Source organism: Trachemys scripta, chromosome 14 (assembly GCF_013100865.1).
Source record: "Trachemys scripta elegans isolate TJP31775 chromosome 14, CAS_Tse_1.0, whole genome shotgun sequence".
Lineage (NCBI taxonomy): Eukaryota > Metazoa > Chordata > Testudines > Emydidae > Trachemys > Trachemys scripta.
In genome coordinates this window covers 32,553,026-32,570,842 of record NC_048311.1, presented here as the reverse complement: position 1 = coordinate 32,570,842, position 17,817 = coordinate 32,553,026, and the positions used below count along the sequence as shown (strand labels likewise).

The 17,817-nt window shown below is 47.6% G+C and overlaps 1 protein-coding gene across 3 annotated transcripts in view; it reads right to left on the bottom strand.

Moving 5' to 3' along the window:
• Positions 1–17,132, bottom strand: part of SLC38A10 (solute carrier family 38 member 10) — a 51,484-nt gene extending 34,352 nt beyond the window's left edge. The window contains exons 1-6 of one of the 3 annotated variants that reach the window (XM_034789607.1): positions 16,875–17,132; positions 13,537–13,654; positions 9,656–9,701; positions 6,999–7,092; positions 5,493–5,636; positions 3,073–3,197 (exon numbers count right to left, since the gene is read on the bottom strand). In XM_034789607.1, coding sequence (XP_034645498.1) covers positions 3,073–3,197; positions 5,493–5,636; positions 6,999–7,092; positions 9,656–9,701; positions 13,537–13,654; positions 16,875–16,979 — 632 coding nt within the window. In that variant the 5' untranslated portion in view covers positions 16,980–17,132. Of the gene's footprint in view, positions 1–3,072; positions 3,198–5,492; positions 5,637–6,998; positions 7,093–9,655; positions 9,702–13,536; positions 13,655–16,874 lie in introns of those variants that run through there. The other 2 variants (XM_034789608.1, XM_034789609.1) reach the window with 2 other exon arrangements.
• Between the last annotated feature and the right edge of the window lie 685 nt (positions 17,133–17,817).

The following is a 17,817-nucleotide window of genomic DNA, read 5'->3' as shown; positions in this document are numbered from 1 at the left end:
GCGGGAAGAGGGTTAGAGCATCACACTGTCTAAAAGAAAAGTTAAACAAACAGAACTAAATACAGTGCCTGGCATATTTCAGCACCGCTGTGAGAGCCCAGTTCAGAGAACGCTGGAAACGTCAATTACACAGGATTGGGGGGTATTTATGTACTTGGAACACACATGGAATCCACTTTTTCTACATCATCAGGTGCATATTTTAGCAACTCATTAACCTCTTGTTGCTCTAATGAATCCAAGTGGCCACCTCTTGTGTACTGAGAGAGCAAGGGGAGGCGGGGTAAGTTAGACGGGCCGGGGGTACCCCCCAACTCCAATGGACATTAAAAGAAAGTGTGTGAAACGGAAGCCAAGCTGGGAAAATCTTAACCTTTAGTGCACCAAAATGTTCTGCACAAAGGAAACTGGGCTGTCCCTTTAAACTGCATATCGAGATGTGTGCAGGAGACCATACGTATAGCCCTGTGAGAGTCATGTATTTATGGGGACCCACGAGAGTAAATCCTACGTGACCCTGTGAGAGAATTTAACTTCTTCACTGATCTTGAAATAAAAACCCTTAATATAGCAACTGCCAGACATCATGGACTTTCCACCGAAATAGCAGCAGGCCCAGTGGGGGGTGGAGCGGAGCGGAGGCAGAGCCGTCAGTGTGTGCGATGACACCGCTCTCTAGTCCAGGCTCACATTATGAGCAATGCCGCAGAACGGCATTGGGGGGGGGGGGGAAGTGCCACGTGAATTCTAGTTGCAACCAATCCTCCTGTGGTCGAACTGCAGTGCCCATCTAGTCATATTGGGTTTCTAGTCACAGCTGCAGAGTCCCTCAAATCCAGACCACATGCCCCCGTGCCGCCCTGCCAGTCAAAATCCCGTCTGGGTGGAGCAAGCGTCTGACATGCACACGGCCAGGAGCACGTCCCGACGTGCTTGGGTTTTATTTTTAAACGGGAACGGTCGTGCGGAAGGCCAATGAAAGACCAGAAGCCTTCTCCTGACAAATGCGTCGTATGCTGTTTAGGCACCGTCACATCACAGGTGATCAAGTAAATATAATGTCTCAGCTTGGGTTTGAGAAAGGTATTCAGACCACATGCCCTTTACAGTTCTTGTGTTCCTGAGATGAGAACAAGGAGAGAGGGCGCAAGCAAGACAAGTCCAAGCTGGAGCGAGAGAACCCTGGGTTCGTTTCAGAGGTGGCTCGAACTAGTTCCGTTCTCCTGTGAATCTGTATTTTCATCCCCACTGTAAAGCCCATCTCGGTTTTTGACTAGACTCAGGGTCTTATCCTGAATCATGAGGACCCGCAAGCTGCCACTGACCTCCCAGCACCTCGCTGCATTGGACCCTGAGCGCCACTCGAAACCCATAGCAGCCAATGGACCACATGATGATTTTGGTGTACTGGTGACCTCAATGGTGTTACACCAGTTTCACTGGCATCAGAACCTAGGATAATGGGTTTGCACAGGGTGCAAGTCATATTAATCCTCAACCCTCCTGTGAAATACGATAAACCCATTTTACAGATGGGGAAACAGAGGCACAGAGGTTAAGAGACTTGCCCAAGGTCACACGGGTAGACTGTAGCAGAGCTAGTATCAGAACTCAGGGATTCCTAGTTCTCAGTTCCCCGGTTAATCTACTAGACTACACTACATAATGGTTGAAAGTAGGACACCTCTCTGAGCTCAGCAATGCTAATATACATTTCAAAGGGCAGGGGAATTGAATCTACAAGTATGATCATACATTCAAGGTAAATGAGAATAATGGTGCATTCTGCTTGTCACCACTGTATGTTGCATTTATATGTCTGGAGGGAAGGAATATGTTTTTTATGTTAGAATTATGTATTTTTCTAAAGGTGATTGGAAGGTCAGCAAAATTAAACACCCCTAGTCAGAGAATAATATGCTTGTGACATCACGTGGGCTGCAGAGAGCATGTTTTTCTGGTGCTTGGGGGAAAAAAAATATAGGTTTTAGCTGTAGGTTTGGATTGCCATTTAAGTGGTATAACAGAATCTATATTTAGATAGATATATGCACACACTAGTCCAGACCATATAATTTTGCTGGGTTTCCAACTCCCTACAAATGTGCACTGGTTACTAAGAGGCCACCACAAGAAAAGGACAATTTTCTCTTTAAAAAAAACCCTACAGTGGCAACTAGGTAAAGCTGTAAAAGAACACAACTTCTGTCGCCAATTATAATGGAGACATTAAACAGCAAGACTGGAGCGCGTTCTGCTAGAAACAAAGCTGCCAAGAGAGACGATAAGTGGGAAATGATGATTTGGATCTCACAGGTGGGTGTAAACACAGCAGTATGAACAAATTTTATTTGTCACATTAATTTCTTATTGGCATGCCGCGCATTCGCTGGAACGACCAGCTCTGCCAGTCTTCCTCATGCTGATGGTCTCTTTTGTGTCCACATTTGGATTGACACATCTCTTTTGAGCCGGCTGCTGCTTCAACCAGGCATGAATCACTGGCTCTTGTCATTTTGGTGGAGAAGGGAATGGTGCTGGAATGATGGAAATAACCCTGTCTTCAGCACCAGGCCTCTGTGCGCCCAAAAACCCAAGCCTCATTAAAAGACGCGGGCAACTGGAAGCAACAAGCTGAAGTCAAGAATTATGCCATTTTCTTTTAAATATTTTCAGCTACATTTGGTGAGGCTAAGGCTGCCCAGGGGGCGGGGGAGCTCGGACGGTGGTTAGGATGGAAACAACCAGGTTTCTTTTCCTGAGATGAAACCATGATTTTCAAGCAATGGGTCAAGTTCATAGTTGGTGTAAGTCCAAGGAAGGCAACGTAAGGCACACCAGGGATTCACCTGACCCAATGCATTTTATGAACAAGTAACTGCTCAAGCACAATAATTCTTGAGTGAAACCTAACTCCCTCCCCCATCGAGGTAACAAGAGAGTCACAACTGAACGAGAGGCTGTACTTCAGTGGGCTGTAAAACACTCCAGCTATCCCATTCGGATCCTTGGGACCCTTTGCCCTCACAAACCTCCCTCCACACGACAACTGCTAGAGCAGCAGGTACTTACGACTGACAGGCGAAAGACATGCCGAAGATGGGAATGCAGCGGAAAATGCCCTCCCAGCGCATGTAACTGACTCGCTTCAGCCACTGTCCACCAAAGAGGCCGTGTTTGAAAGAGGAGAGCACAATCTGTAGCCAAAGGGGAAAAAGAGGTTAAGAGCCGAACAGCAGAGACGCCAAACCAGACCTAAGGGGACTGAGCACGCTGCCAGGCAGCAAGGGAGGGCAGGCATAAGGCAGCTCTATCGGGAGGACGAAGAGGCTTTGAGTAACTTCCCCTGCAGCTCACAGCTGGATATTTAATTCCCTAGATTTCCCGGTCTCAGCCCCTCACCATCAACCCAGGTTAGTCAACCTTCCAGCTACTCGGATCTGTATGGGTCACCCCAGCTGCCAAGCAGATCAGGGTATTTTAAAAGGCATATCCCATTCCCTGGTTGATGCTATCCTGCTAGCAGGCACCACGACCCCCCTACACACACACCAGAGTTAGAACAGTTCCTGAGGGACGCGCTCAGCTCATCGGATTGCTCCCGAGCTGGGGCCACAGAAACTGGAAGCAGCAGACACAGGAGAATGTTACCTATGGATGACAGGCAACGGTGCACCCGGATAAGACAAGACACCTGCATACTGCCCAACCAAGCCCCCTGGACAACGCAAGTGCTCTGAAGACCAGGGTCAACGTCAAGGAGGTAAGCAGAAGCACCAGAGATGGGTTATGAGAGCTGTTCTGCCATGGACAAGGGAACTGATGGGCGTTTGGTTGCACGGGAACATTTATAATCTAGTCTGAACGGGTTTGACACTCCTAGAGATTCTGTCAGCGTTGCCAACTTTAATGACATTTGATGTTTTTCTTAACGTCCCAGCTCCTGGCATCACGTGATTGTAATGATCACAGCTTTCGTTTCGAGCCCTCACACTTACGGAGAATAGTTTGAGGCAACCAAAGCGCAGCCTCGGAGCTCAGAAATCAGGTGGCCAGATAAAAAGAACTCAGGATCTATTTCTTAAAGTCGGAGGATATTCTGGGGGCCTGACATGATTTTGAACACTCGGGACTAGCAGTACCGCTGTCCATTAAGAGAATGAAAGTCTCCACTGACAGTTAATGGTGTCGTTTGATGAGTTTCCCAGATTATAAGGCCTGAAGGAACACAGTGATCATCCTGTCTGACCTCCTGTATAAGACACACCATAGAACCTCCCCAAAATAGTTCCTGGAGCAGATCTTTCAGAAAAACATCCAATCTTGACCTTAAAATTACCAGTGATGGAGAATCCTCCACAGACCTTGGTAAACTGTTCTAGTGGTCAATGTTAAAAACACTGTGCCTTATTTCCAGTCTGAATTTGTCTAGCTTCAATTTCCAGCCACTGGACCTTGCTACACCTTTGCCTGCTAGACTGAAAGAGTCAGTTTTTTGTTCCCCATCTAGGTGCTTATGGACTGGGATCAAGTCACCCCTTAACCTTCTCTTTGTTAAGCTAAATAGATTGAGCTCCTTGAGTTTATCATTATAAAGCATATTTTCCAATGCTCTAATCATTCTCGTAGCTCTTCTCTGAACCTTCTTCAATATATCAACATCCTCCTCTAGGCTGGTACAACTCAGTAAGCTACGGAAACTCATCAGTGCCTCCTATTTAGCCAAGTTGGCTGGTACCAGTTTTCTCAAGATGAAGCTTTTTCATAAGGCCTAAAACCAAACATTTTTCCTGCACCACCTCTGTGTGTTCATGAGGTCTTCACTGCATAAGCAATTGAATGTGCTGCCATTTAGGAGGGAAAACGCTTATTGGCTCAATGACATTTACCACGGATACGAAAATTGCAAGCAGTGTAAAAACTTGTGTCCTTAAAAATAATCATTTTTCTCCCTAAAGATCAAGGTTTTATGAGTTTTAAGGAAAAAAGCTATTACATTACAGAATTCATTTTGCAGCCGTGTAGGTCTTCCCTCATCTCCTGTCCCTAAATGTAATCAGAAATTCAGAATGCTATAAGCTGCAGAGTACTCGTAAACACACAGTGAAATGCAGGCCACAATCTGGTTAAGCTGTCACAATGTATTGACTTCATAGTGACTGACAGATATGCTAGCCAATTCCTATACAATATGGCTGTATATTCTTATTTCCATGTGGATAGGAGTGTGGGCATCAGAGCAACAATTATCCCATGCGGAGTCAGCAATATTTAACAGAAAAGAATACAGTAGTGTATTTCAAACTTGGATCCCGAACCTGCATGCTCTTCCTGGTGGGCAACCCCTGTGACCACGAAGACCCCCACTGGGCTGCCATACAGGGGTCCCTCCCAGACGGAACAGCTGGCAGGATCAGAACCTCTTTCAGATGAATTATCCACCATCTCTCTCCCCACTAACGAAACCAAGTCTTCCCGCCATTGATACTCACCACAAACATAAACACAGTGTAAAAGATCAGCGCCATAGCACTGAACGACTGTATGGAAGCCATCATGTTCCTCTGGAGACTCAACGGAAGGACGATACAGAGGGAGACAGCAAACAGCAGGATTATCCGGAAGCTGCCAGTTACCTGAAAAAAGACCAGCATAAGGAACAGATGTACAGAGCATGCAGAGATCTCCCAATTTTATTAACTGGAACTCATGGGCCCGTATCGACAAAAATAGCTTATTATCCCCAAGAAGGAGACACGAAGCAAACAGAAGAGACTAGGAATCTGAGGTTACATGCTCCTGACCTTAAGAAAAGGTTCGGAGATAGAGAGCTTGCTATTTCCTTAGCAAGGTCTGTGATTAACCTAGACAGTCACTGGGTGCCACTGTTGCTCTATATACCACATGACAGCCTCGCTCTAAAGCAGATTTGTTGGGGGTTTAAACAATAATCCAAACACAGACGATTTGAATATTTTGTATGCACTTCCAGCCAATAAATGAAAATTAACCTTGCATCAAAAAAAAAAAAAAAAAAAAATGGGGAGGGAGAATAGAAATGGAAGTCTTGAAAATTCTGATCCAGAAAATTAATCAGAAACTCATATTGGTATTTATTATAGCAGAACACTCTGAAATGCCTGGAAATATTTAATAACTAATTTGGCTGCAGCCACAATGCATCTTTTTAACTTCACAGTTCCTTAATCAGAGCTTAACAGCATCAGGCTGGAGCAGATAACAGGCACGCCAAGATCCTGGGACATGTCCATTTCACGTCCCCAGCCTGCCCCATCCCAGCTCCAAAAGCTGCGGACTATTCCCTTGGCGAGCTGCGTGCCAGGGAACAGAGTGCCTCTCCCATCAGAGGCAGGGAGAGGCATTCTCAGAAACAGTATCAACATCAAGTGGGGCAGGGGAGGAGTCACTGCGTGTATTTTAATTTGAAGAGGTGAAGAGATCAGCCGTGCCTGAGGTATCCTGATCCTTCCTCTTCACCCCCCAAAGTACTATCGTTTGGGAGCAGGAGGAGGACTCTGAACTAGAATGGTAAATGGGGATGAGGATTTGGGCAGAAGAATCATGTCACTGCTTTTTAGTTTCTGGCTGAGCAAATGAAGAGGGACAGAATGTACCAACTCCTGCAGAAAATTGACTTGGGATTTGCAGCAGGCCACATATTTCATGACAGAGACATATTTTAACAGAGTTATTTTGATTCATGTGCTGTTTCCTGTCAGGAGTTGTATACATCCCACTGTCTGACGTGCATCAGAACTCCCAGGTGTTGACATGGCAAGCTGCTCTCATGTTCTAGTGCATGACACTTGCCATTAAGCTTTAAAGTGGGAGAATAGTAAGTTACCTGGATGTAGCTTGCTGAGATTATTAAGGCGGGTTGCTCTCTGTGGCATCATAACACACACTGCGTGATGTACTTATCCAACAATCACAGTCTCGTTAAACTGTTGGACAAGTACAAGTGATCGTAAGTTTACCTGTAGTCCAAGCAACCGGGCGAAGAAGTTTGATCCCAAGTCACCGATCACAACGTAGAAAGCAATGCACGTTCCCAACATCAGCCCAATCATGCTGGAAAGAAACACACACAAATGAAAAGCTTGACATCTAAATTCCACTCTGGAGCAGAGAACTCCCTTGGAATGCAGCACTTACCACATACCTGCAAGTAATAACGGCTGCATTCCTAGAGGATTAGCATTTTGCAACCCTCACCATGGCTACATCTACACTGGACTCCTCTTTGGAAAATTTCTCGCCGTCGCTACCAAACGTGAAGCTGCCCTGGTGGCAGTAGGAGTGTAGACCAGACACTGGCGTCTTAACCACTCTATTGTCTGTCCCCAGCTCAGAGGGATCTGGAGGGCACAGTTCTGAAAATGCCAGTGGTCACTGACTCTTCACCTGCACCACAGCTCCCATTGCTGTTACCACTGATAGCAAATGAAGGCCAACCAAGTGGAGCGAAAGTCAGTTGGAACAGTTTGGGATTCTACTCTAAGCAGTTGCAGTACAAGGGCTTGTCTACAGTTGGACACGCAGGAGAGCTAAGCCTAATTCATTAAAGGTGTAAATTTAAAGTGGAGTAGTTGAGTGAATTAAGCAAAAAGAACAGGAGTACTTGTGGCACCTTAGAGACTAACAAATTTATTAGAGCATAAGCTTTCGTGGACTACAGCCCACTTCTTCGGATGCATTAAGCTAAACCAAACTAAGGTCTGGTTTACACTTAAAATGTAGGTTGATATAGCTACGGTACACTCCTGAGCACAGTAACTATGCCAACCTAACTCCTGGTGTAGATGCAGCAAGGTCCACGGAAGAATGCTTCCATTGACCTAACTACCATTGCTCGGGGACCTTACGCGGTGTTCCTACAGCAACGGAAAAACCCCTTCTGTCACTGCAGGCTGCGTCTACACTACCGGGTTATGCCAGCATAACTACAAAGCCAAAGCTACGTGCTACAATCCTCATAGTATAGGCGTGGCCTAAAGTCACTTGACTTCTAAATGAGAGCATCCACACAGGGGTTTCATATGTTTTAACTAATGCACTTTAAACTGACACCTTTAGTTAATTCAGCTTGGCTCTCCCGAAGGTCCCCATGTAGACAAACCCTACGTTTTGCAAGCCTGTTGCACATCTCTGTGCCCTGTTCAGTGCTGAGAACATGGCTGGCACTCAAGGAGTTTACAGCATCCAGGCATGCAGAGCCCGTCCCTGAGTGGAACCCCAATGGGACCACATACAGAGGCACAAGTCCACCCACACGACTGCCCACATGATTTCTAGTGTAGCCAAAGCCAACAAAGCTCCATCCAGTTTACTTCCTCCTGTGTGCAAAGTCTTTGTAGCGTCGCCAAGGACCCACAGAGTTCTGCTAACAGCATGTGAGTTAGTTTAACCGCTGTTGGGAGCCAGGGATGGGAGCTCAGTTTGGGAGTGTCCCTTGAAGATGACAATTCTGCATTTCTTAAACATTGATCATAGTCGTGAGGGTACAGGGAGGTATTTGGAGCCCAAGACTAGCTCACTCCGCAATCAGCAGTAATGGACTGCGCTTGAAATCTATACTGCAGTACAAAGGTTTGCAGACATTTGCACAGGGCTGACCAGATTTTAATGAGGACACTGGCTCATGAACCACTTCCCCCTCCCATTCATGGTTGCATGGACCACTTCACCTCCCATTTCTGATCATATAATATCCTTGTGATAATCACAGCTATTGCTTGCATGAAAAAGTAACATTAGAAAAGTACTTGGTGTGTTTTTAGCTGTCTTACAGCAGTTTAGCAGCTGGGAATAAGGAGGAGGGCCAGAACCAAGACATCAGCCAGACCTCCACAGATCACCCTCTGCTCTACAGAATGGGCTGCAATGCCACCCCTCACCTGGAACAGCGACGTAAGGCCAACCAGACTGTTCCAGCTCTACTATGTGTCCTTTGAAGCTTCGTGAATCGCATTTTTAAGAACAGAAATGTTATAGTTACAAGAGTCAGAGACCTTGGCCTAGGCTGTTGTTAAATGAAATCAGGATTCCCAGCCCACTGTCCCGAACAGATACTGTTTCTATTAATTTGCATCTCAAAGAGCTTTACTAAGGCAGATCAGTGTTACTCCTAGTCGACAGGGGGAAACTGAGGCACAAGGCAGGCTAATGGGCTGATTGTCAGAGGTACTAAATGCACCCAATTTCTGTGATTTCAGTGTTATGTTCATCACCTCTGTAAATCACACCATAAGTGATTTGACCAAGGGTTCATAATAAGTGTAGCAGAAGAGGGAATGAAACCCAGGTCTCCTGAATCCCAGTCCCTCACTAACTACTAGACAACATTGCCTCTCCCTTCAGAAACAAAGGGAGCTACCGACCCAACTGTCTGAATGAACGTCTTACAAAGCAGACAATGCAAGTGAAAGTTCAGTACAGTTCAAGTACTGTAGTTTAGCTCGCGATCAGCCCAAATTCCAGGTGTCAAGGGAGGCTTTCAGAAGAAGAGAAAGCAGGGGGGTAAGAAATAAAGACATGGTGAGGCAGTTGCCCTGTAGGGGTTTGGAAAAAAGCCTTTTATTAACCGAAATAAACTAATTCAAACTATTTCGATTTTAAAGGAATAGCTCTTTACCTGGTCTCCACCAGCATTTTCCCTGCTTTTCCATAGGCATGAAATGCTAGCAAAAGAGAAAAAACACCACAGTGAGCCATGGGAGGGTGCAGCCCGTGACACATACATCAGTTCGAAATGAACAATAATCGTGATGAAGGGCAATTTGACAGGAATCTGCTAGTTTTGCATTTTGGGGCTGGTTTCTCCTGCCCACCCTCCCATTTTCTTTTTTCGGACATGCCATCCCAATAGCAAAACCCACATCAGACAAGAACAAAGATGAAGGAAAGATACAAAGCAGGTTCTTTTTTTACTCTGTTGAGGAAAAAAAAGCAGCGCTAAGTAGCAGTTACACATGGCAACCATTAGAAGAAGAAAGTCAGCGTGGAAGAGGAAATATGCCTGTATAAGATGTTGTGTGACAAAAAATTACTACAGTGCAAAATTTCAGTCAAGGTCCCATTTTTATTTTTTCCTTCCCATTATAACTGAGCTGCCTGATGTTGCTGGATGGGAGATCTGAAATGGTGCCCAGAATGTTCAATTCCATTCCCAGAATACCCAGCATTCACAGCCCACACCACAGGGATTTTGCCAAGAGACTTTTTTTTCTATACTTTGGCCGTAGCTTGTAGCAGAAAATGATCAGTATCCTTTCAATGACTGCGTTTTCTGAAAAGAAAGAGCCAGGAAAACTCGGCTTTTACTTTTGGAGACATCTTACTGGGGGGTTGGGGCAGTTAAGACCTCCAGTTCGAATACAGACCACATTGTTTTTGCTTTAGTCCTGGGTAACTAACTCTAGTAGAATCAAGCAAAGAACGGCCTGTTTTTCCCCGCTGAGCTTCTCTAGCAGTGGCTGTACAGTATACGTGCCTGAAGGTGGCCAAGAAATAGTTTGTTCATCTCTGGAAGTGCCTTCTATGACCTTCAATGTTATCATGCAGCCCATATTTCCTTGGAACCTCCCTAGTCTGAAAATGAAGGAAATCAACTGGCCACCTCTCTAGTGGGAAGGAAAGTGTGTGGGAAGACACCTGCTGAGTAACTCAGAAGGCAGCCAATAGCATGGTAAAAAGTAGGGTGAAATCCAGTCTTTGTTAGATCTCTGGGGCTCCAGGGCACCACCTGTCCGTGCAGAGAAGTTGCAATATTTAAAAGGGACGAGCAAGCAATACCTCTGGACTTTGTCTTGTCCCTGCATGAAGGGTCCTGGCAAAAAGGGGAAGCAGATGTTGAGTGGGACAGTTAAGTGGTGTGTACCTGAGGACTGGGAGTGCAGGAAGACGAGCAACCAGGAAAAGAAAAATCACCTTCCTGGAGATGATTTGTTAAATGACCTGATCTCCACAAAGGATGGCTGTTATTGCATCACCCCAAGAAACCTCTTTTTTACAGCGTGTAGAAGTGCAGGCACCTCCAGGCAATACTGAGAGCCACTGGTTACAGTCTAGGCGTGGGATTTTATGAAATGATCAGTGTCCTTGGCTACTCTGAAATAATATTTAATGAGAATGAGGCTTCAAACATGGATGCCAGATGGCCCCATCTGGGGCTGCTAGGAAAATTGGATCTTTTATCTTCTCAAAGAGGAAGGAGGAGATGGACTGGGCAGAATTACTCAGCCAAGCCACTCCAGAAATCTCACCAGCTGCGCACAGCTGGATTTGGTCGGGATTTGGAGAGGCTCTTCCACACTAAACCCCAAGGTTGCTACCCAGTGGCCTTGGTGATTCAGCACATGGCACTCGTCTCAATGCCACGTGCCTCGTCCTGCTGTTAGCAGACGAGGGGCTGGTCCTGAGCACCAGTAGTCTTTAAAGATCCCACAGCACTTTTGGCAGCAGCAAGGAGCTGCTTTAACTCCTGTCCTGGTCAAACTCTAGCTGCGGTAATTCCATCCCACTTCCCCAGTTCCCACTGCAGACTCACTTGGACACAATATTCACTTCTTAAGAGCCTAACGTGTTGTACACCGCTGCTGTGCACTGACAGCTGCTGAATGAGAGCGAAGGGGGAAAGAGCTGTAAAAGCTAGAATACAGATATTCTCTCCATTGAGAATTGCTGCATAAATTAAGGTGTTTATCCTAGACCGCCACGACCCTGGCTCTTTTGTTATTGCATCTAGTGATCTGAATGTTCTTCCGGAAGGGACTAGCTGACTGAAGTTAATTTGCAAAACTTTCCTGCATCTTTCAGAGCTGCCAAAGCCTCCCACAGAATCAGCTGCAGGAGCTGCCAGGATCTCTCGCAGATGTACAGCGTACAAGCAAACGGTGACAAAGACTGTCTGTGTATAGTCGCTCAACCTTGATGCATTAGGATGCATTGTAGGAGTGCTGCTTTCATTTGCGCGGAGGACGTCTTTCCTCTCAGCGCTGTCCCTCCTCTGGCTGCTTGTGGTGGCACCTCTCCCAGGGCAAAGATGGGGAGGAAGGGATGGCGCTTCTTTCAGTGCCAGCGTTTGTGTGACAGGAGGTGCCAGGAAGTTTGGAAGCATAACTGGCCCTCTGTGTCTTTGAGCTCCTTGGCTTTGGAAAGTGCAGAGGATCTCGTCTTCCTGGGAGACACTCCAAGGTGAAGGGGGACTCTATGTATTTCAACAAGAGAGAAGCAGCACACAAAGGCTTACTGTATCGAGGAAGGGGGTGGAAGAGGCGCTACGGGCAGCTGGTATTGGGGACGCTGGGCCGTGTGAGACTCCACCTGAAGGCTCAGCCATCTTTTCAGTCCCAGAGGAACAACCTTTGAGACCACAAGAGTTTTCTCATCTTTGCTGCTTTTGGTCGATACATTTTGGCAGAAGCTGCACTGTGCAGCTAAATGATGGGTCTCAGTCATTTAATGCACTGAGGGGATCCATCTGTCAACAGCACGGACACCGAGCAGACTGCATATTGCTTTCAAATCTTTTGTAGACAGTGAGACCAGCCAATTCTCTCAACCGACTCCCAGGAGAAGTTACATTGAAGTCAACTAGGCAATTGGGGACACAAAGGATGGGCTTAAGGTCACGGGAAGGGACTTCCAGCTATGAGAATCTTCCATCTCTATCACCTGCAGGAGGAAATCCCACCACTGCAAAGGTGAAGGCTGAAAAAGCACAGGGAAGGATTTCTAACCCCTGGTGCAGCAGCTCAAGTAGGGGCTATTCCGCCTGGATCTCCGTGGTTTCCCAGGAAGGGAATGCTTTCAATCAGCAACTCTTAATTATATATGTTGATCAAGAGGATTCAAACTGAGGCCAGACCCAAGTGTCTCCTCCCCCCAGTATCCTTGGGAATCAGAGGAGAGGTCATAAATAGATGCCAATGCCGAGTAGACAAACTAGAAGGAAGAGGGATGGTGAACTCTGCCAAAATCTCACACATGAATCTTGCTCATGGTTTTATTTTCTTGGCCATTTGGACCTTTGTGCACTGTTTCCTCTCACCTCCCCCTTGCTCTGCCATAAGCACTCAGACAGTTGAGATCCAGGAAGCCTGTGCTCTATGCCAGGCACTCAACTGGCAGAACCCAATGTCCTCGGCAGCACACTGGCTGGGGAAGCTAGTGGGTTTCATACAGAGACCAATAATTTACAGCAAACACCCACTATGCCAGCTCCTGAGACCTTGTGTTTTGATCGTTCAGCACCGCAGCGCCTCCTCCTGCACTGCCGAGTCAAAACAATTCTGTGCCTATTAACTTCACAATCAAAGGCAGAATTAAACCCTCAGATTCCTCTGGTGACAAGAAGCAGGAGGAAGGGATAAACGAGGAAGGCAAAACACAGTAAAAACTATGCCAGAAATAATGTTAATAATACAGCACTATTAGTATGAAAGTTGTAAATTAAAAGTGCAGTAAAAAAAATAAAATACAAAAAAGTGAAGCCCCAGAGCTGAAAATTCTCACCAAGTCCTGGATAGGTCCTGCGCTTGCTAAGATTGGCCGATTTCACCAGGAACATACAGGATTGATGAGTCATCCAGGAACAGAAAATCAGCAGCAAGGCTCCCAGGACAATGCCACACTGCATGGGAAGAAAAAAAAAAATACAAGCACAAGATGGAAAGCAAGCCATTTTCCTGGTGCGACTGCTACTTCACACATTCTTACTGCTCTCCCAGATCACCTACAGGCTCCCTTGCACATTTCCAGCCCCATTTTAGCCTATTAAGGGAGTTCCCTTGCCTTCAACTACAGCCAGTAGAAAAGTGACGTATTAGTTCAATTTCACTCACTTGCCCCAGTCTGAGGCAGAGTCACAGAGCAGCCACCTGTTTCCTAAATGGCTCAGTTGCAACACTTTTGCCTGGAGAAGTGAAACCTGGGCAATTTATGAAACAGAACTTTCTGTAACGCTGTTTGCGTCCTGCCATCTAGTCAGTTTCAGGGCACATTCCAGCAGTGTTCTCTACAGTTCATAACAGAATCATGTAAAGCAAGTAGTTATTCTGTAGATCCAGGAGTTAAAAATCTGTCATAACACCTATCCACGAGCGCCAGGGGCTGTTCAATACGTTTACAGCACAAATTATGAAGCGAGCTCTCTACCCTCCCAGCATTGTTTGGCTCACTGATTTATATATGTTTGCAGAGGACAGTGTTAATCATTGAACATTTATGAAAACAAGTGACTTTAAACAGGCATAAGTGGTGTCAAATCTCACTGTGGCGACACACAGTTCTATTTTATTCAAAGCAGGTGTGTCACTGGGGCTCCTGGCACCCGTGAACAGGAAACGCAAGGGCTCATCTCTTTGCATATAGAGCCTATGGCTTGGTGTGCAATGCCTTAAAACCCAGCTAGCTTGACAGGCTGCCCAGCACTGGTAAGGATGTCGACTTCCTGGTTTTTTATTCACACTTGGGGAGAAGCTACTGTGTGAAGGCCTTGTTCCAAAGGAGACGGTGGGTTGGGCAAATGAGAACATCAGTCTCAGGCAACTGCTGGAGCATCCCCTCACTCTGCAAGTGAACTGTATAATGGGCACAACTTCCTGGCACCAGTGGTTTAAAGTAGTAAAGAGAAGGTTGAACTACCCGTGCATGTGCATACCAACAGGCTGAGTACACATCTCTCAGCAAACCTCTCCCCTCCCTCCAATTGCCAGTTACTTGTTATACCACATGGCAAATCAGATGAAGATCTTTGGGGTGTGTCTCTCATCAACAGCAGATGGTCCAATAAAAGCTATCACCTCCCCCACCTTCTCTCTCTCAATAGCCTGGGACTGACGTGGCTGCAACAACACTGCATAAGATCTTTGGGGCAGGGACCACACCTTTCTGCCTGTCCTGCAAGGTGCCCAGCATGCTTGTGGGCATTCTTAAAGTTAGTGACAACGTACGTCAATTTTTCTACATCTCAAAGGCAAGTAGATACAACAGAATCTATTCCCAGAAGAGAAAAAGCTGAAAATGTAAACTGTCTGAAGTATCAGGGGGTAGCCGTGTTAGTCTGTATCTACAAAAACAATGAGGAGTCCGGTGGCACCTTAGAGACTAACAGATTTATTTGGGCATAAACTTTCGTGGGTAAAAACCTCACTTCTTCGGATGCATAGAGTGAAAGTTACAGATGCCGGCATTATATACTGACACATGGAGAGCAGGGAGTTACTTCACAAGTGGAGAACCAGTGTTGACAGGGCCAGTTCAATCAGGGTGGATGTAGTCCACTCCCAATAATGGATTAGGAGGTGTCAATTCCAGGAGAGGAAAAACTGCTTCTGTAATGAGCCAGTCACTCCCAGTCCCTATTCAAGCCCAGATTAATGGTGTTAAATTTGCAAATGAATTTCAGTTCTGCTAAAATTCATTTTAAAATTCATTGCGGAGGGACTGTCTAGTTTGGCCAATGTACATCACATACAGCCCCCAGCTAAAACCTCTCCAGCGCATTATCCATGATCTACAACCTATCCTGGAAAATCATCCCTCACTCTCACAAACCTTAGGAGGCAGGCCAGTCCTCGCTTACAGACAACCCCCCAACCTGAAGCAAATACTCACCAGCAACTACACACCACACCACAGAAACACCAACCCAGGAACCAATCCCTGTAGCAAACCTCGTTGCCTACTCTGTCCCCATATCTACTCTGGCGATATCATCAGAGGACCCAACCACATCAGCCACACCATCAAGGGCTCATTCACCTGCACATCCACTAATGTTATATATGCCATCATGTGCCAGTAATGCCCCTCTGCCATGTACATTGGCCAAACCGGACAGTCCCTCCGCAAAAGAAGAAATGGACACAAATCGGACATCAGGAAGCCAGTAAGTGAACACTTCAATCTCCCTGATTATTCTATTACAGATTTAAAAGTCACTATCATTGAACAAAAAAACTTCAGAAACAGACTTTAAAGAGAAACAGCAGAACTAAAATTCATTTGCAAATTTAACACCATTAATCTGGGCTTGAATAGCAGCTTTAAGGTGCCACTAAACTGTATGAAGTTTCTCTGTCTCCTCCCACTACCAGTGTTGTGCTTTTCCCACACTACCTACAAACTAGAACAGCCGCCACCCAAAGGTACATCAGATGTCATCTTCTCTTGGAAGTCACTGCTGACAGCCCACTCCTTTGACGAAACCTGCCAGCACCAATGGCCTTGTGCCACCCTTTATTAACAGCGCTGTACCCCTTCGCACCAGCTAGGAATACTTCGCTCTTCAAGGCCTGATCTACACTGGCAATATTGGGAAACCTCCTGCCATTGCACCACCTCTGGTACTACCAACAGTGAGAACCTCAGTAGCGACTGGCTGATGAAATCCTAACGCCCCAGTTATCTGTCCCTGCTATGAGGTAACAGAGTGGTAAATGGTCAGTAGCAGTGCTCCTACTGTAGCTACCCGCCACAGAGCTGCACCTAGTGCTAGTGCAATTCCCCAAATGTATTCGCGCTGACACAGCCTCACAGGGCCTTTCACCCAAAGGCCCCAGTGCTTCTTACACTCCTGAGCGACTCACTCTTCACAAACCCTATTAAGTATTACCCCTGCCTTAAAGGCAAGGAAACTGAGGCACAGAGAGGCAAAATGACACACATCAAATCCATGGCAGAGGTGAGACCTGAATGCAGCAGTTCAGGTCCCCTGCTGTAACCACCGGCTCTGTTTCTGCTCTGCGGGGCAGGGAAATGTTTTCCATGTTGCCCGTTCCACCCAAATGCCACGTATAGGCTTCGGGCGCCACATCCAGCTCCAGCCCACCCCCAGAGCCCGCACTCACCTGTCTGAAGCAGAAGGGCATGGTGAGGACGCTCACCCCCACGATGCTATTCACAATGTTCATGATCAGGCCCCAGTTGGACCCTGCAGCTGCAGAGGACGCCATGGCGAGTGGGGCGGGAGCCTGGACCACCCGGGGACGGAGCAAAAACAGGGTCGGGAGGGACCGGGGAACCCCACGGGAGGGGAAAGGAGGCCTGGGGATGGGCTCCCCGACAGAAACTGGGACAACTCCGGGGTGGGGAGGCCTGAGATGGGGGGCAGGGAGCAGGGCAAGCGATGGGGGGGGCAGATCGGGGGGGGGGGGGCCCGGGGGGGGGGGGGCAGAGAAAGCGACGGGGGGGTCACCCGGGGGCAGCGGCCCTGGGTTCAGGCGGGGGCCCGAGTCTCGCTGTGCCCGCCCGGCTGGCCTCCCCCCGCGGTTCGCCCCATGCTCCCCGGACAGGCTCCCTCCGCGCCGGCCGCTCTCCCGACGGCAGCGCCGAGCCCGGCCCAACCACCCGCCACTTCCGGGTGCTGCTCCGCTGGCGTTTCCGGGAAGCGAGGGGCCGCACCAGCGAGACGAGAGGCGAGAGCGGGCCCCGCAGAGGAGGTGTGCGCCGCTCCTGCCGGCGTGGCGGACCCGGCCGGAGCTCGCTGGGCGGGGCCCCGGCCGGAGGGCACCACCTGCGGCGATGTCGCCATGACAACGTTGCTTGCTGGTGTCGTGTCACCCTCTCGCCCGGTGATGGCGTCAACACGTTGTGACGTGAGCCGTGATGTCACTGTGATGTGTGACATCACACCACCGCCTGGAACCATGCCATTGCAGTCCAGCCATGCCATCCCATCATTCCCCGGCCCGCAGCCCGGGCACCGTGCCCCTGGGTCAGGCTGTTACTCCGCTGTCTTGCAGCTCATGGCCTTGCGTCATGGCCTCGGTGTGATGTCATCCTGCTGCATCA